The 20,445-nt window shown below is 37.7% G+C and overlaps 1 protein-coding gene across 1 annotated transcript; it reads left to right on the plus strand.

Annotated features, from left to right (window-relative positions):
* Positions 1–390: 390 nt before the first annotated feature.
* emp2 (epithelial membrane protein 2) lies at positions 391–19,445 on the plus strand. Its single transcript, XM_080510979.1, has 5 exons — positions 391–528; positions 14,687–14,945; positions 15,026–15,134; positions 15,225–15,365; positions 16,805–19,445. The coding sequence occupies exons 2-5, from the start codon at positions 14,868–14,870 to the stop codon at positions 16,972–16,974; spliced, it is 498 nt and encodes a 165-aa protein (XP_080367105.1). The 5' UTR covers positions 391–528; positions 14,687–14,867; the 3' UTR covers positions 16,975–19,445.
* The last annotated feature ends 1,000 nt before the right edge of the window (positions 19,446–20,445 follow it).

Below are 20,445 nucleotides of genomic sequence, written 5' to 3' on the forward strand. Positions count from 1 at the left end.
CTATCACTTCCACCGTCTGCCTGCCGAGTGAGCAAACTTCCTAACAGACTTCCAAAGATGACCAGTTTTCCCACCAAGCACTACATTCTTCTCTTCTATTTAGATTCTTGGTCTGTCTCTCATAAATTCTGAATCCTTAAAAATATGGAAACTGATGCAAGGCCCTGCTGCTTGGACACACACACACACACACACACACACACACACACACACACACACACACACACACACACACACACACACACACACACACACACACACACACACACACACACACACACACACACACACACACACACACTGAAAGCCACACCCAGCTCCAGGTCTCGGTCCTCCCACACGCGCTCCGGCACGGAGAACTTCTGACTTGAGGGTTGGGTTTTTTTTTTTTTTTGGGACTACCAGCAGGATCTCCAGCTGTCTCTTTCTCACGTTTGGAACCTAGTTTTCTCACACTTTTACCAAAATTACAATCCACATTTTCTGTGGAAGCGCTCACACATCTTTTTCATCCACAGACCAGGCTTGGTAAGTGATCTTTCTGTTGTTTGCGCATTTTATTTCTAGTTTGCATATTTTTAAATACTGCACTGGACTTCCTTTCTTCTCCGATTTCAATAAACATACTGACTTTATCTGTTTTAAAGATTTTTTTAAGATTCTACACTTTTCTGGAAAATATAAGATTTTCCTACAAAACGTCAAATTAAAGATGCACTGCCTGCCTGTAGAATGGGTTTGGCTGAGTTTGATGATCCACGTTAGAGAAGCTTTAAGACTCCCCTGCTGTTGTGTTTCCTCTTCTGGACATTTTTGTACAACTCCCAAGTTGTGAAGTTGGAAGTGAAAGGGGCGTCGTCTGTCACCAGTCAACATGTATTTTGTCCGTCAGTCCAAGTGCAGTGAATTAATGCTCTGAAATGTAATGAGTGTGACATAAAGAATAGATAAACTGGTTATTTATCTGTGCCGAAATGTGCGCCTCGGGCTCATTTAAAAGTGCTTCATTCTGCGTCAGGCTTGGGGAAAAGAAAAAAGAAAAAAAAAACCAAGGTAGTTTTAATCCGACTAACATCTACGTTTCATGTTTTCAGTGGACTGAACTTTATATTTCATTATTTCTTAATTCCTGTTAATTTTTCTGTCTAAGTTTTGCTGAATATGGTGCGTTTCACTGAGCAAAGAATCACACCATTCATACCTGTTTTTTTAGTGGCCATAACTTTAAGTACGTTTCATTATAGGTGAGTCAGTTACTGTTACAGTGGACTGCGCCCTCGTGTGGTTAGAGACATCAGCGTAGTAGTCCAGGCTTTTAAAGGGGAGAGGTTAGTGGTCAGGTCTGGATCCAGTTCAGGCTTTTGTGTGTAGTTTGCATGTGCTTCCTGTGAATGGTTTTTCCTCGGATACCCAGTTTTTCTTCTTCAGTCAAACTATGCATTTGATGCAGATAAGTGATGACAAATGTATGGAAATGTGTGTGTGTGTGTGTGTGTGTGTGTGTGTGTGTGTGTGTGTGTGTGTGTGTGTGTGTGTGTGTGTGTGTGTGTGTGTGTGTGTGTGTGTGTGTGTGTGTGTGTTTGGATTGACCCCAGCCACTGTCGAAGTTCAATAAAACGATATAGGAGATGGACTGTATCTGATAAAGATGATGGAGTCGCATTGAAGCTCCAGAAACATTGGTCCTTTATCCTTTTGAAATATATAATCTGACAAGTACCTTGCAGTCTTTTGATAGTACTCTTTCAATTACATTGCAGTTGGGCACAATTTAAAGAAGAACAAAACACAAATTGCAGGTCAAATGTAAAGTCAACTGAAAAAAAAAGGAAACTTGAATTCAAACCCCATTCAAATTGCAACATGCTTAATGTAAAAGTGTAATTCATGCTGGGACTGTCACCATGTGTTGTTCTTGTGCAACTGTGCATTTCAGTCCAACATTTTCAGGAAAAGTGGAAATGCAAGCAAAAAGTAGCAAGAGAGAAGTCCTTTTGTGATAACAACTTTTTTCTTCCTATCTGAATGGAATGCAAACACATGAGTGCTGATGGCATTATGCATGCATTCTTCTTATAGTAATAGCATTATTGCATGTAGATTAACCAAAAACTTGGTGTCGTTACACAATTTTAACATGGAATGGGAGTTGCAAGAGGCTCTCTATATGTTGGAATTAAAGCATTAGAAGTTTTATCAATATCACTGGCCGTCAAATAATTTGTCCATTTGAAGTTTAATCACTTATGATTGTATTTGCAGTCATGTATTGTGACACCCCTGCACAGAGCGTTAATTCAAAAGAATTTACTATGGTAGTGTTTGCAGCAGCAGGAGGAGAGGTGTGTGATATGTGATAGGGGGGGGGCTCAGAAAGTGGGGTTGCTGTTTTAAGGGCCTGCTGACAGACAAAAATAATACAAAAACAAGTGTGAAGTGACAGTGAGATGAGGAGCAAATAGAAGACCAATGAGGCGTTAATAAATAAATATACTGGAATGGAGATGTGAGCGGATGGCTCTTTCACATCTTTTTCAGGTGTTGGGCAACATCTTTGCACCATGTGGAAGTCATTACTCAGCACTGTCACATTAGGAATGTGAGAGAAACCAGACCTAAAAACAGTGTTAATGTCCAACATGAAAGAATTCCTCTGTCCGAAGGAAGTGCTTAAACCCAGCAGGAAAAAAGTAACTTGTGAGCACGTTAAATTGCTTTGTGATCATTTGCCATCCTTTGGGGTTAATTGTGTTAAAACTATATTTGTGGAAGCATATTTGGACCACATGTTTAGTCTGTGTGTTTCAATTGTGATTTATTTGACTTCTGGTGCTTGGAGTCTTGCAACATTCATGTAAATTATTAAAAAAAAAAAAGTAATTTAGCCAACTTGATACAAGAATACATTTTGTGAATGAAAACTCCCCAATAACTAAAATTAGCTTAGCATGTCAGGAAAAAGCATCAGTTCACATATTGCAATTCTTACATTTACAAACTATGTAATCAATAGTGGGAGATTAAAACAACAAACGAAGTCATAGCGCTACAATAGGAAAGCGATAAAGAGCTATGAAGAGCAGGTCAGACATAAAATTGAATATCCAACATGTTCCAAGGGGAGTTTTAAATATTTATCTGAAGATATTCTCCTCCTGCAGTCAGTCAGTATGTTTTTCCAGGGATTCACCATGAGTCATAGTTTGTTGGATTCTCACTTTTTAAAGTTTTACACAAACAATACTGATAACCAGTTGTTCGATCCCCCATCCTCCTGCCCAGATCTTATTGGGTCGTGTTTTCTTTTCTTTTTTTTTTTTCCCCCCACTTTTTATTGAGGCCACTAATGATTACAGGTGCAAAACATGTTCTGGTTTCAGTTTACACTCCATTAATGGCTGGCTCGGGTTTCAATAGGGAAACAGTCTGCATGTAAGCGGGAAGAAAATAGAGTATGTTGGTTGAAATGCATGTGAAAAAAAAAAAATTACTCTTTTCAAAAATGTATTAGCTGTCATGTGCAAAGTCCTTCTTGATGGTGTATCCGGTCTTGATGTTGAGTGCAAGGAACCAGGGTTTCATTCCTAGTTATGGCACAAAAGACATACAGAGCACCAACAAAATACCATCTGAATCTGAGTTGTGAACAAAGCTCACCCAACTGCAAAATATGGAATATTGGCTGTCAACAAAGCTGAATTATAGTGGGATGGACAGCCAATGGTTTCCAATACTGGCAGATATTTCCCACATTATCTTTGGGAGTAGCTTTGCTTATTGAAATAGCTCTTTGAATTGGGACAAAAAGCATATCATTATCGTGTGACCCGTCCTCTGGTCACCCTGTATTCTTTGTCCAACTATTAGTAAAGTTGTGTACATTGCTTAGTATCCTCATCGAGTTCTTCTTTAGGCTTTATTGGTCTCCAGATGGCCTGTTATATGCATTCAAGGCTTCTGGAAATCCCAGAATGTAAAGGGTCATAGCTGTTGCACTGGGTAATCCAGTTATGTTAAAGTTTCTGTACAAACTCCATGGCCTCTGATGTGACAGCTTTTATGTTCTGAAACCAAACTATAAGTGTGTGTACATTTTTGCATGCGTATACCTCCACAGTTCATTTTTTTTTTTGTATGCTCTTCCCAAACATTTCTTTGTTTGATCTCTGGCTCTGCTCCAGGAAAGATGTGCCTTTTGTGTTGTCTCTAAAAATAAGCTGTAGCCTGGCTGTGGATAATGTGTAAACACACACTTTTTTTCCTATTACCACAAATTAAAGTAATGTGCACATACCTGAAGGCAAAGAATGGGCATGGTGGTTTATTCTCAAACACAAAAATTGAGCCTAAATCCGAGGTGCCGGTTGTTACTGGATTTTAAACGGGAACACATGATCTTTTTTTTTTTTTTTTTAGTTGAATGAGGTTCTTTCCTGCATTTCTTTGGGCTCTGCATCAATACAAGACACAGCAGAGAGGAAGTTGTAAAATTATACGTGTTATTCCGGATCCCCTTCTAATACTTCATTTCCAACACATGCACAGTCTCATTCCAACGAGAAAAAAACAGCCACCTATCACAACGGCGAGAAAGTCATCTGTTTGGTTAGATTTGCTGAAAGTCGTTAACATTCCGGACTATCGGTAATAAAAATAAATGAACGTCTCAGAGCTATAAAAATGTAACATGAGATTAAACCAGCGCTTTGAATATTTTGGATACAAGCAGAAAGAAGGATTCAACCATCCCTTAGTAATGAATGTCAAATCGCTGTGTTAGGGGCCAGAGGGCTCAACTGGAAGCCCCCCCCCCCTTTTTTTTTCAGTGTCATTTTTCCATGGACAAAGACAGAAAGCAAAGGAGCGACTCAGAGAGGTACAGAGGAAGAGAGACAGGGGGAAGTGAGCTTTGGAGGCCCAGTTGTGGCTTTGTGTTTTATGAAAGAGTAAAAAAAAAGAAAGAAAAGAAACATTAAAAGTCAGCATTTTCCACCATGCAAGGGAATCAGTCGACATACGCACACACTCATACACACCAGCGCTCGGTCACTGAGTCCCCCAGTCTCCTATTATAAGGCTGAGTGGAGAGGAGGAATGGCTGTATTTCTGCCTGTCTGTCTGTGTGTGTGTGTGTGTGTGTGTGTGTGTTTCTTTGTTTTTGGTCTCAGCAATTAGCCAGTATTTCAAAAACTTGATAAACGTGTCATGTCAGGTTCAAATAAAACACAGTATAATACACATAACAAAATGACTAATGTTTTTTTTCTCTCCTGCTGATGATGCTGAAAAGCACAGCTTTACTGATGTATATATATATTTTTCTTATACAGTCTTTCCATACATTTATGTGTTGAGTGAGTTTCAAAAACCTAAAACGTAAACCTATTTTGAAGTGTGCACTCACTTTGACTTACTGGTTGTTTTCTTTTTTTTAAATTTCTTTTGTTCCTTACTTATCCATATAATTCACAGATGTCCTTCATGATTAGCGTAAACCAAGTTCTAAGCAGTTTTTCTGATTGACACACCACAGCTGGGGGACATACTTCTTTGTGTGTGTGTGTGTGTGTGTGTGTGTGTGTGTGTGTGTGTGTGTGTGTGTGTGTGTGTGTGTGGGTCTACTATAATAGACAAGGCATGAAGATCTGTGAAATCTTCATGTCATGCATACCAGCGTAGCAGGACTAATATATACAACATGCATGTGATGTGTGCAGCTGTTGCTTGGTTGTCACTGTCAGAGCTTTCACACGTTCCCATTAGCACTAAGTGTGTGTCTGTTTGTCTGCGGAAGGTGTGTGTTTTAGCTTTCAGAGCTGTTTGTTCGGCATAAAATTAAGTACACTCCCTATTTTGAAAGGATTATATTTGTAATGTTACATCAGCTCAGTAAAGGCAAAGTAATGGTCAGGTTGTTCAACATTGTTCAACATCAGCTTCTTTGCTTTTTTAACTGCAGTTACTTCTATTTTTGGCATAATTGAACTTGTATACAATGATAACTTGCTGGATAATTGAAGTAATGGGTTTATTTTTCCACAACCAGCGTAAAGGGATTTGTGTACATAATTACAAAAACAATATCTCGTCATCGTGTTCCCTGTCCACATTGTTTAAACTTACTTTAATCATCTCAAGTATGCCTGCAAGGCCTGATGTGGCAGACTTCTGTTTTTTTTCTGGTTTTAAATGTTCTTTGTGTGTGTCTGCGTACGTGTGTTTATGCTCATGTTTTTGTTTTTCCTCTCTTCCCTCAATTATCCTCCAATAGGTTCTCATTTCCTTTGCCCTCCATCTCCTCCCTGCTCACTTGCTCCTCCTCTTTCCTTCTCGCTCTCTCTCTCTCTCCATTGAGAGAAGATGACTTAAGACAGAAGAAGATCCACTACGTGTGTGTGAGTGTGTGTGTGTGTGTGTGTGTGTGTGTGTGTGTGTGTGTGTGTGTGTGTGTGTGTGTGTGTGTGTCAGAGATTATTTACTGCTCCAAAGAATGTTCCTGCAGGTCAGATTAGACTCAGTTGCCAGAGAGGTGGAGTGCTGAGGATTCACCAAATTAAAATGCTGATTTATCTCAGCCAAACAGTCTTCATAAACTTCCCCTCCTCACAACACGCTGTGAGCAGAAGCATTGCTCTTTAACGTCGAACCGCAAGTCTGAGTCCCATGGATATGTTTCATATAAAAGTTGAACATTGATTTTATTTGAATCTCTGAAAAGGCAAAATCCAGCTTTAATAAGTCCCACATGTGCACCAATTGTGACACATTTCCTCTACGAAACAATCAGCCATGTGTATAATCCATTTGGTTTCCCAATAATAGTGATCTAATATAGTTTGAAATTGGTCTTAGTGGTCACCCTTACCAAAAAGAAGTATACTTCAAGTATGTAATATCAAGTGTACTTAAGTATACATAGTATACTCTACCAAGTATACTTATATTTGCACTAGAAGTTTACTTACAAGTATACTCCTTGGGACTAAATTGGCCCACTTGTAGTATACTACAAGTATACTTTAAAGTATACCAAAAGTATACTTAAAGTAATCTTTTAAGTTTACTTGTAGTGTACTTCTGATATGATTGAGTATACTTTTATCTTTGAAAGTACACTTTTCAGTATACTTAAAGTAATCTTTTAAGTTTACTTGTAGTATACTTCTCTCTTTGAAAGTATACTTTACAGTATACTTAAAGTAATCTTTTAAGTTTACTTGTAGTATACTTCTCTCCTTGAAAGTATACTTTACAGTATACTTAAAGTAATAATACAAGTTTACTTGTAGTATACTTCTCTCTTTGAAAGTATACTTTACAGTATACTTAAAGTAATAATACAAGTTTACTTGTAGTGTACTTCTGATATAATTGAGTATACTTTTCTCTTTGAAAGTATACTTTACAGTATACTTAAAGTAATAATACAAGTTTACTTGTAGTGTACTTCTGATATAATTGAGTATACTTTTCTCTTTGAAAGTATACTTTACAGTATACTTAAAGTAATGATACTTACAAGTGTACTCCTTGGGACTAAATTGGCCCACTTGTAGTATACTACAAGTATACTTTAAAGTATGCCAAAAGTATACTTAAAGTAATCTTTTAAGTTTACTTCCAGTGTACTTCTGATAAAATTGAGTATACTTCTCTCTTTGAAAGTATACTTTACAGTATACTTAAAGTTAAACTTGGTATTACTATTACTACCAATACATTTCAAGTCCACTACTTCGTGATACTTCACCTTTATGCTGAGAAAATAAAGTTAAGAAAACAGCAAAGCAATTTTGTTTACATTTATTCAACATATAGAGAATTGTAGAAATTGAACATTATAACAACAGATTTGTTCAACAGGAGGAAACAAACTTGAGAACACAAACTATTCTGAACATGTTTTAATTGTCTGTTTTAAGCATTACTTGCTTGCTTGTTGATGCTTTTTTGAAGTTTTCATTGTTGCATTTCTTTCTTATTATTTTTCTCACATCTTGAACGCTCATAGATGGAAACTTGGACTGAGCATGCCCTGTGAACACACACACACACAAAAAGAAATTAACACTTGCACTGTTAGGTGAACTCTGACACCACAAAATCTTAACAGTTCATACTTCAATTAATAATACTGCTGTGAATCATTTTTTTGAATATCAGATTAAGCAGACTTTTAAAATTTGATTGATCACAATAGATAAGTTAATTTTGATGTAATTAATTAACAATAGGTAAGCATATAATGCTTTAACTGTACACCCATGATGGAAAAAGGTATCGATTGTCAAATATGCAAAACAAGCAGCAGGGTTTATTAATTTTAGACAAGACTTCTATCTTTTAACACTTTTCTTTATAGCAAGTCAAAATGTCTGGATGTACAAAGTTAAAGTTAGTGCACTTTGAAATGCTTAAAATGGTCTTAGATTTTGTATGCAATGAAAGAAACGTGAGATTTCCATCAGAAAACCATCCATTGGTACTTTTGATATATATGTGTATACGTTTATAAATAGTCAAATAATAAAATAGAAAAGTGCAACTATTTTAGTGAACTCCTAATATTGTATCATTGATATTTTCCTGACGACCTCCAGAAGTCCACATGGCAGTTTGATCCTCCTGGTTTAGACCAGTGGCTCTCAAATTGTGGCTCTAGGATAACGTCTGCATGTCTCCTGTCCTCCTTCCTGTCCTCGCTGCTCCTTTACACACACAGTTACCAACACATGATTTTATGTGGAAAGCTTTTGTAGCTACTCACAGGTGAATTCCTCACACCTTTTTTTGCTTTTTGCTGCAGTTTTCCTTACTGATTCTGCAGACGTAACCCTTTCCCTCCCGTGCTGCATCAAAACAACAATGGAGAACTAAGCAACGGTGTAACGTGTTAGTACAATTTATTTTGATATTTAAAAGTAGTTAAGTACACTCACCAACAATGGCATCAAGTTTTGCAGCATCAAGTTGTGGCTTGGACTCCACATCTTTATGTGCTGCTGACTGTCTTCCGGTCAAACTTGAGCAAGCCAGCGTTTCTCTGCCGAAGATAAGCACAGCAAGGTCGCCGATATAAACTACTAGCAGCCCCAATAGATTGCTAGATTATTTCCTAAATTAAACAAAAAATATACAAATTACCTCCAAAGCTTGCTGTTCCATGAGATCCTTCTTCAACTCTTCAATCATTTGATTTGCAGCCTCTTTTGCAGGACAGGATGAGGATGCTTTTTTTGTCTTTTGCTGCCAAATAGATATTTTGCATGTTAGTATTTGGAAAGTATGAGTGACCGGCCGATATTATCAGCCGATTTTTGTAGTTTTTACGTGTATCGGCATCAGCCAATGCGGGCTGCTGTGTATGTCGATCTGCATTATTTACAGAGGTCTCCACAGGCAGCTCCATGTTGCTGGAGACGCTGCATGTGCAGTCTCAGACCATACAGAGATGACATGAGAGACTCAAAAATCACTTGAATATAGGAAAGATTTACTTTTCATTTTCATGACATGAGGTGTATGATTAATCGGTTATAGAGCTTTGTATGTAGTCATACTTTTTTTTTTTTTAATAATGTTTTACCTGTTTTGAATGCCTTTCGGTCTCTTGCTCTTTCTCCATCCACTTGCTGTTGGCCGTTCTCTTTCGTTTCTCATTATCGTTTGGTCTTTTCCAGATATCTTCTCCTTTTATGAAGTCCTCTCTCTTTTTACACAGGTCAGTGTAATTGTCTATGAGAAACATTAAAAGAGTGCAATGAGACACAAAAATGCACAATAATGAATATGTCAACTCAAATTTTTCGCAAGAAAACGTCACCATAAACTTGATAAACTGTTCACACATATAACTTTAGACAATCATATTGGTATATTTGATTAACTTAAACAGTAAAAATTATTGAGCAATGTCATAATTTTCCCAGAAATCTACATTTATGCCAGTTTGAATGCAATTTAATGCTTTATAATGACATTTAAGGCCTTGATTTCAGCCCAAAAGTGCAATTGACTTGACAAAAACCGTGTAATAAGCCGAATACGCGGTGTTGTAACATATTTTTTTCTGGAAAGGTATTTTACTTAAATAAATATATAAAAGATAAATCACACATATACTGACCGCTGATCATTAAAATCTTCGCTGGAAACGTCCTTTGGCCGTCTTTTTCCCCCTTACGTCCGCCTGTCCACTTGACGTTCAACCAGCCATCTCCATCCTCCAGATTAGGGCACTCGTTAAAAGGTTTGGATGACAGTTGTTTTTGGTCGTCCTCCTTCATCCATTGTATTGGTCCCACCTCTACAGCCTTGTCTTTAAAGTAATAAATAGCATACGCCATATCAAGGTTTTAACACACCTATCTCGTCGACGAGCTCCCGTTTTTCTTTTCTTTTTTCCTTCACCTGCAAGCGCGCGAACGTTTGAAGGAGCGCGAATGAGCTATCGCGAGATCTCTATGCAGCGAACGTGGGTCGCACTACGTGTAGTACCGCGAGACTACCGTGTCGAAATGAATGCTGGGAAATGAGAAGGCAGAGAGAAGAAACGTGAAGCGTAATGGAGGCTCGTGGTACATTTTTGTAGCGAAATCATGGCAAAACGTTCGGGACCGTACAAGAAGTACTTGGAGGATGGCACAGAACAAATCCCGAAAAGAACACGGAACAGATGCAAGGAAGCAAAGGTAAGTTATGAACGACAGGTTACTGTTGTCTTGCAACTGTGTAGCCTACTTTGTTTTTTACTCTGAAGCAAAGTGAACAAAATACGCCCATACTTTTTTATTTTATTTATGTCGCAGGCTTTTTGTCTAATATGTTCACAAAGTGACCCCCCTCCCCCGAGAAGAAGGCATATGGGCGGGATCTTCATTGTAGACTTGACCCTGGCCGGGCGTGTAGTTCAGTCGTAACCTCGCCTTTGGCTCTGATGCTTATGGGATGTCAATCAAAGTTAGACCCTCTTTAATATACAAGCATTAGAAAGTGTACCTTACGAAAACCCGCCTGGTTTCTTTAATTATACCTAACACATAACACATGAGGGGCATGCTTTATCATATGTGTTCAATAAACTTATATTTCAGCAAAGTTAGGAGTCATACTATGCTTTGGGATTTGAAAATATGATGTATAAAAATATTTTATTAGTGTTTGTTTTAATCGAGTGGCTCTGTGGGATTGGTAATTCAAGAAAAACGTTTTTTGCCCAAACTTTAAATATGTCAACTACTAACATTTTGGGTGTACTCTCTTGTCTAGGTCAATGAAGATGGGGAAGATGCTGGTGACAAGCTCTTGTATCCTGGTCCTCCGGGAACTAAAGGAGAGACTACTGATGCTCCTGTCCTTCCAGTTGTGGCACAATTTGACTGGTGAAGCAGTGACTCATTTGCTTGAAATGCTCAACATTGCCTTTCCTGGTTTGATCCCATCCTCCAATTACCTGTTCCAAAAAGAATTTGGAAGCTCATCTACATATGAAGTACACTTTTATTGTGAATGCTGTTTGAAATACCTTGGCATTAGAGCTGACTGTCCCCGTGTATGTGATACTTGATGCAGATGAACACCTGAAAAAAGGAATCTTTATTCTTGTTATAGGGTATAAGGATTTGGTCATCCTCCATGGCAGGTAGACATCCCAGCTTCACATGGGCTTGCCATTGGAAAACTATGTGAAAATCTAAGTAACTGCTTCTGGTATTACAGGCGTATTTTGGTTACAGCTGTTTTGTTTCACAGTCTGAAAGTCTATGAACGGCTGAAAAAAAGATTCAACAGTGCTGTATCTTTGAATGATGGTAAATTGTGTTTAATTAATGACTCGGTTATCTTTAAAGAAAAGTGTGCACATGAAAACCCGGGATACTGTGCATGTAGCAAACATTCTTGTGTGTTGGTAGAGAAGCTGAGTAAATCTAACAGGCCATTGTGTAAAGATTCAAAGATTGATGTAGAGAGTACTTTCATTCATGAAGTTAAGACTGGAAATGTGTATGTCATTTGCCCTTATAAGATATTAAAGAAATGTGTTGTTGTTGAGACTGATAAACTGTATGTTGTACCTCTGCCAATCCATATGAACGGGATTGAAAGAGCTCATTGTCTTTAATAAATGTTCCCATTTTATGAGCATTAATAAACTACCTGATAAGTTATTTTTCTCCTTTTTCCATTGTTATAAAATAGGTGGTTATATGTGCCATTTAAGGGTTGGAAGTTGTTTGAAATAAACAAAAAAAAGGTTATGACACTATGTAGACTATGAGAAACACCAGGTTCACTTAGGCTATAAACTTATAAGCCACATACATACTGACCTTTTGCCAAAAAAGTCAAATATCGGATCGATATGATTTGGATTATCTTACAGTATAGTATAGTACAGAAACAATCTAGCAAATGTGAAAATATATTAAATGGGCTACAGTCAAAAATACAACTGCAAATAGTTTTATATCTTGTCATATTTCATTTTAATAAGATATACTCAAGAACAAGTATTATCTAAATGTAAACTTTAGTGTAAGTATACATATAAGTATAAAAGTATCGCCTAAATTTTAATATACTTAAACTTTACTTGGTGAAATGTACTTCTGATAAGTACAAGTGTAGTCTAAATGTAAGTAAACTTTAGTATAAGTATATACATATATAACATTGGCATAATTATGAGTATACTTAAAATGTACTTGGTGAAGTATACTTCTGATAAGTATAGTCAAGTACAAGTATAGTCTAAATGTAAGTAAACTTTAGAATAAGTATATATATAAGTATAATTATTAGTATACTTAAAATGTACTTGGTAAAGTATACTTCTGATAAGTATAGTCAAGTACAAGTATAGTCTAAATGTAAGTAAACTTTAGAATAAGTATATATATAAGTATAATTATTAGTATACTTAAAATGTACTTGGTAAAGTATACTTCTGATAAGTACACTTAAAGTAAACTTGAAGTATACTACCTTGATTTTTAGTATACTTGAAGTATACTTGAATGTACTTCTTTTTGGTAAGGGCAATCACACATGGAAGATGATTAAGAAGGTGTTGCTGTTTACATTGCAACCTATACATAGTTAACTTTTGTCATTTTTGAAGCTCTATTTTACTATTCACCCCGATGCCCCCTCTAGTCCTTCTCCCCTCCCCCATCTCAGACAGGGCGGACCTATCCTTTGGCACACCCCACATCCAAATGCTTGCACACAAAAATGGCCCCCCGCTTCCTGTTGGCAGTGAGAGGCTGTTTTTACTGTGACTCCATTTTGGCGGCGGAGACTAATTCCTCTGCTGTCTGCCTGCGTGTGTGTGTGTGTGTGTGTGTGTGTGTGTGTGTGTGTGTGTGTGTGTGTGTGTGTGTGTGTGTGTGTGTGTGTGTGTGTGTGTGTGTGTGTGGTTCACTCACACATACTTTACAATGTTTGTGTCTCTGCCTTCTCAGCATCTGAAGTGTAGGGGTGGGGGGTACAGTTCCAGAAATCAGAGTCATATGTCTATATGTGCTATATGTGCTACACGTGCGCTCCAATTTTGTTTTATTAGCCTTTACTGGATAGTGAAGCTACAGTTTGATGCATAACAATGTACACATACATCACACGCTAATCCTATTGTTTTCAGTGGTATTACGTGGTGAAACAGATGTGAAAGTCTGTAAAAATCTGTTCACAAGAGAGAAAAACTGTAGTTTATGCAATCAAATCAGTGTAACCATTTGCTGTGGAGTAACTGAACAATGCTGACAGAGCAATTTTTTTTTTTAGAGCGGAGAGCTAACTATCTCTTTATTGCTTTTTACATTAAATTCATGTGTTAATGAAATCTCGCCTCTAAAGCATTTTGATCATGTAAAAATGACTAAATTCAGAGGCTTGTTTTGCACAAACAAGAGAAAAAGAGCTACTTGAAGTGGAAAGCTGCACAATCAAAACCAGTGTCTGAGTAAACAATGAGATTAAACACATAATTGTGAATATCACCACTGCTTCCCAAAGGGAGACAACTCTCACTTCAGTGATGAAATGTTTTTAAAAACTACATCCTGGTACTAAATTAGAAAGATCGCTTCAACTTGATGTGGTGCAATAAAATGCTATAATCTTGTTCACTGAGAATGTAGAATGGAGACAAGAGAGATCACAAAACACCTTGGAAAAATGTAAACCCTAAACTCCTCTCATGTATGGAGGGATCACAGTCTGGATTAAGGCCTTCAGTGTCTGTGGAATAAACACACTCCCACATGATGTAAACATGTATTTACAAGCTGTGCACACAGTCTCTTTCTCAGTTACAAATGTACACATACACATACTGTGGCATAGATATAGTTACAGCATGGACATTTTCTGTAGTTGTGAATTCTTTGTGGCTAAAATGCATTTTTGTCTTTAAATACTCTTTCCTGATAATTGACTCCAGATGCACATAACATACATACTGTATATTTAGTTTTCTCGGTTGAAGTTTTCTGTATTATTTATGTGGGTTGAGAAAACATGCAGTTAGTGTATAGGGTACTATAGACTGTCCACCCGAAAATACTTATAGTTGATAATATATTTCTTTTTTTAAACAGTGTTAGCTGGTGTTAAAAAAACAAAAAACAAAAAAAACGGATCTCATGTGGTTGTGTGTTATTAACGTATATGTTGTTCCAAACAGATCATTTGCCTGTGAGAGACTTTGATCCACTTCTGAACAGCAGCCTACAAACCCACCTGCCTGACAACCACACAGAAGCAGTCCAGCCCGAAGCTTCAACGCTCTACCTGCAGATTGACCATAAGACCAGAGAAGACATTTACAGTGATTTAAAGGGCCTTGACCAGACCGAGGGCCAGCCATGTTGATCGTCCTTGCTCTCATTATCCTTTTCCATCTGACTGCAGCCATACTGCTGTTTGTTGCCACCATTCACAATGTGAGTCCACACCAAATGATTCTTTTTGACAGAGAGCAGAGAGATTTTTTTTTTAAACCATGTGTCGCTGCTTGGTGCAGGCGTGGTGGGTGGTGTCGCCAGCTGGACGTGATGTAATCTACACTGATCTGTGGTACTCCTGCAACTCCACCTGCTACCCTGTGTACAACAGCCATTCCACTGAAGCAGGTGAGCCTGCGTTCGGCTGCATGTCACCTACACGTGTGTAAATTTTGCGGCTGTATAAAAGGCACCTCTCTCTCCCTTCTTTCTCCTCAGCCTATCTGCAGGCAGTTCAGGCCTCCATGATCCTGGCAACCATTTTATGCTGTGTCAGCTTCTTCGTCTTCATCCTCCAGCTCTTCAGGATCAAGCAGGGAGAGAGATTCATCTTCACAGCCATCATCCAGCTTTTGGCCTGTGGGTGAAATATACACATTTGATTTTTGTGAGGAAAGGGTATTTAGGTTTTTAAAATGTATATTTTATTTACTTAGATTGCAGTTGGAGTGTTATGTTCTGGATCAAAATGTTGTACAGCATAAATGACAATGCATTGAGGACAGACTATAAGCAACTTGATCACCACATCTCAGAAGGTCATCAGGGGCATATTTTCATGAAGGTAATATGAAGGTGTCTTTATACAACAGTCATTAAGACTCTGAAAGTAAGTCATCTGATGGATCGGTGGAACGGAATGCAACATTCTGAAACTGAAATATTATCAACTGAAATTATTTCAAGGATTTCATGTTAACTAAATGCAAGAGTAACTTCCAATTTCAAATATAGTCACAATGAATGTGAGATTAGGTGTTCATGTATTAGACTAATGAAAATGAGTTACTATTAGATATTAAATTACAATATTTAAAGGTATACAGGAGGATTTTCATGAATTTTAGGAAAGAACCGCCCTCTCCACCGTTTGAAAAAAATGCGCATGCGCAACGCTGTACCTGCTCCCGAGACGGAACGCCTACTAAAACGCGTGCGAGAGACATGCATGAGCCCAGTTCTCCTCGTGCACGCTCTGTTTACAAGTCACAAGTCGGCATCGCTCACATAAGCTCACTTTACAAGAAGATTTGCACCAGAGGGGGTGAAACTGTGTAAAAATGTCCGAGAATAATGCGTCGGGTCGGCCACCGGCATGATGAGAACCGTGTGGAGTGAGCTGCGCGCAGGGACGAGCACATACGACGGGCTTACGTCATATATCACCAGAATGATTGACAATTGGGAGGACCAGTTATTTTGATGATCCACCCGGAAGAAGAAAATCCTCTACTATACCTTTAAATACAACTTTCTGTATGCCAATTCAGGGTCTTGTGGAACAAGATTTGATTTACACCTAATCCTCATATGTAAATGTATTAGACAGAAGATGAATGATAACACATGTATGTTAGTATGGTCAAGAGTTTTGGTCGCATTAAAAAGCACTGCAGTGTTCAGTACAGCACTGGCAGCAACAGGCTGCAGTGGTCCTCAACTGGATGCATTTAAGGGTTTTGAAGATGATATTCATAAATTATCTGACTATGAAACAGTTTTTAATGTGAAGATAGCGTTATTAGTCATCAGGTTGACTGATAATATTTATAAAATTAACGATATCCAGATCCTCAGTCCCATAGCATGATGATGCCAGCCAACATGATGCCAAAATGCAACAATAACAAAGACTGCAGGAGGATATCAATGTACAAAAAAAAAATACTTATACAGCATTTTGCTTAGTGGATTTCCATTGTTTGGCACATACAGACATGTGTTCCAAATATATTGCACTACGCAGGATTGTGCAAATTAAACCAATCAATTTGTACTCGTCTCCTCTCTCCCGGTAGCTCTCTGTGTGATGATCGCTGCGTCCATCTACACGGCTGAGAAAAAGACCTTTCACGTCGCCAGCCTCCGGGACGGTTCCTACGGCGTCTCTTATATCCTGGCGTGGATCAGCTTCCCCATGACTCTAATCAGCGGCCTCATGTACCTGGTGCTCAGGAAACGCAAATAAACACAATAGGCTTTTGTAGAGGCTATTCAAATGTTTCACTTGGAACTGTGACGCGTAGGCATACAAACAATATTCCTCAATGAATGTGTGTGGGCATGTTCTTGTTTAACTGTTTGATTTTTTGGGGGGATTACAATTAAAGGCATCCACTACACATTTTGATATCTTAAGGTCACATTTTCAGAGCCAGACAGTTTACCTATAAACACATAAAGCTACACATTTGTTGTCCCTCATACACATTAAAGAAAACAACCAAATTGCTATATGCCCTTCTTCATTTTGACATCTTCTGGTACTTTTGTTTTGCTAAAATATAGAATCCGAATTTAGAATCACAGTGCATTGCCAGTTTTACAAACAAGTGCCTCTTTTCTTCTTTCATTTATGATTGATTCTAAAACATGTAAAGCATAGTAATACATTTGACAGCTTGGTACATTGTGCAAGATTTAGAATCACATAAACATGAGGTCATATCTATGTCCAAATGCACGTCAAATATGCGTCACTGGGTTGAATCACATTGATGCCTTGGTCGCTCCATAACAAGGCTTTTTTGCTGATTTTAGATGAAACGTGGGTCCACTTTTAGCTCCACACTGATCTTCTTCTGCCGGATATTTTTTGATGAGAATATTAAGGTCTGAAGGATAATAGTTGAAGAGAGACCTTTCCAAATGTCTCCAAATGTTCCCAAGTTCTTGTCAAACTTTAGTAAACAGAATTTATTTGTACATAATTGCTGTGTATGTATAGTTCAGGTTGGACAAAATTAATAAAATCATATCAACAAAAAAGCAGTGAGTCTAAAATTAACCCTAGTATAGAGGAAGTGTAGTGAAGTTGCAGCTTAAATATAGTATGTAGGATTTTAACCCTTTTGTTTGTATTCTTTTGTTACTGACTTGTGTTTCATAAAAAAGGAGCCAATGATGTGCTGTGATGTTTGGGATTAAAAGTAAGAAAATACAAACATGCACACTTGAAATAAGAATGAACAGATCATTGTGAAGTAGCTTTTTTTTCTGTTCACAGCTTCACTGAAATAAGATAAAAGCTATTTATTGTTTAAAACCACTGTTTTGTTCATACATTTGCATAATGTTAATGAAAATGTATGAAAGAACTACATCTGGCCATGACCCGGTTATTGTTTGGTACATTACTGAACACACCTTCTGTCATTTAACATCAATAAATATATAGTACCACTGTATTATACCTGCTACCATATATATCACAGTTGATGATGGTTTGGGGATGAACCTGAAAGACAAAGACCAGCAGGTAGTTAACTTTGGACTGAAACCTCAAATTGAAGTAGTTGCCTGGATTAGTCATGAGACAAAAGTTTTTCTCATTGCTCATCACATGTCAGATGGCTTTACTGACTCCTTTATCTGCACACAATGGATTTGTGATGGAAATGTTGACTGGAGTGTGGACCACAGAGCTTGGTGACCAACGACTTACCCGATTAATAAATAATGCTGTCCATTTTGCTTGTTGATCTGATAGAGCATGTAAAAATTCCATTTGAAAATGTAAAAAAAAACACACAAAAAAACCCCTCCAACAACAGCAGAGGCCAAGATTGTGATGCTTGTTCTTCAGTCAACTTTGTAAAGAGATTCACTAATTCATGTGTGCAAGAATGTGATTTTATTTTTCTGTTTTGCAAATTAGAAAACCCACACCGAGTATAAGTGAGATGTAAATCAGCTATCGCCCCCCCCCTGTAATTAATAACATCTGTGGGAATTAATATGCAATCAAAAGCATAATTCTTCTCATGCTTGTTCAATTCTGAAATTCTGGTCTGGATCAATATTTGCCACCAAGTTGGACTTGGTGCCGCCCACTGGTGCTGCCCCCGAGTTTGAGAACCACTGATGTGATCTAGTCATCATGCGCAGAGCCATACAAATAGTGGAAGTACAGGACATCAGGACAAGTCAACATGAGTTAATGAAGTCAGAAGTGTATTAATGAGGATTTGTCTTATTGAAATATTTCTAATACTTATTGAAGTATTTGTTTCTTGTTAAGTATCTCATGTTGTTTTGTAATGCTTTGTGAGTCTTTTAGGTTTAAATTAAAAAGCAATTTGTTTTACTGCGTGTTTTTCTTTTAATTTATCTATTACAATTGTTTTGGACCAATTCTTGAATATATTGTGTGTGGTTTTAATGGGATCATCTGCTTTCATTGTGTTGGTGTCGGTAAATCACAAGATATTTATTCTGACCTCTGCTGATATGAATGGCAGCTTCAGCAATGCTTTCTAACAAGTCTGTTTTTATGAATTAAACGTGTCAGCTGACTGAATTGTCGGCTGCCATTGACACCCAGTGGACTGATAGAACATTACACTGCGCAGAGGTGCCACATCTGCAAACTCCCGCATTGAAGTTAGTGGTCGTTGAATTCTAGATTACTATTCAACAGATTAAAGACTCACCTCCTCTGGAAAGCCTCTAATTGCTGTTATTTCATTCTTGCTCATCACATGTCAGATGGATATCTCAATAAAAGTGTTTAATAATGAATATAATTGTATCACTGTATCTAAGTCATTTACAATTGAGTCAAATATTCTGATATGCACCTACAGGAAAAAGCAATGGTCCCCCACACCCGCGACGATGAATGTTACAGCTATACCACATTATCCTGTTCAGAGTCGCAGGGCAAGAGAGTATATGCAAACTCCCCACAGAAAGGAATGGCCAGGAATTTTAATCCATTAAACATTATTTATATCCGATAAAACAAAAATGAATTAAAAGCCCCTTTTCTTCAATTAGCCAATCACTGCAGAGCTCACCCGGAAACAATGCAAGTGCGCACACCAGTGAGGTAAGGTTATCGCCACGTTATCTTGGACATTACCATCATTGACGCAAACACAACAGAATCCTGCCAGTAAATCATTGTATCAAACATTTGTGTGAACAAGTGGGTTATGATTTTATGTACAGGCAATGCTCATTAAGGTCTGTGGAGTCAACGTGGAGCTATATGACGACGTTTGCACACCTGCAACTGATGTGTCGAATTTCGTGTTTACGTCACAGGAGTCGCCCACTGTCAGGTCATCAAACAAATGAACATGCAAGACACAAATAGAGATAAAGACACAAACAGACATAACTGCCTTTGAGAGTAATAACTTGCAATAGTCTCACCTGCTACACTTAAGTGCTGTTTAGTTTTTTTCTGACCTAAAAGACAAAAGGCTCAATAACAAGTCATGGCCACTGGGGCTTCATTACAGTATTTTTTCCCTCTCCACAGTGAAATAGTTATAAAATTAAGCGATACTGATGGTGTAATTATGTCAATTTACTAAATGTCTCATTTACGCTTGCACTTCATTAAATCATTTCCGTGAGTTAATAGACTCAGCTTAGTCAACATTTGGACCCTTATACGAATATTTATAAATTGTCTAAACTAAGATAATGA

Source organism: Blennius ocellaris, assembly GCF_963422515.1.
Source record: "Blennius ocellaris genome assembly, chromosome: 16".
Lineage (NCBI taxonomy): Eukaryota > Metazoa > Chordata > Actinopteri > Blenniiformes > Blenniidae > Blennius > Blennius ocellaris.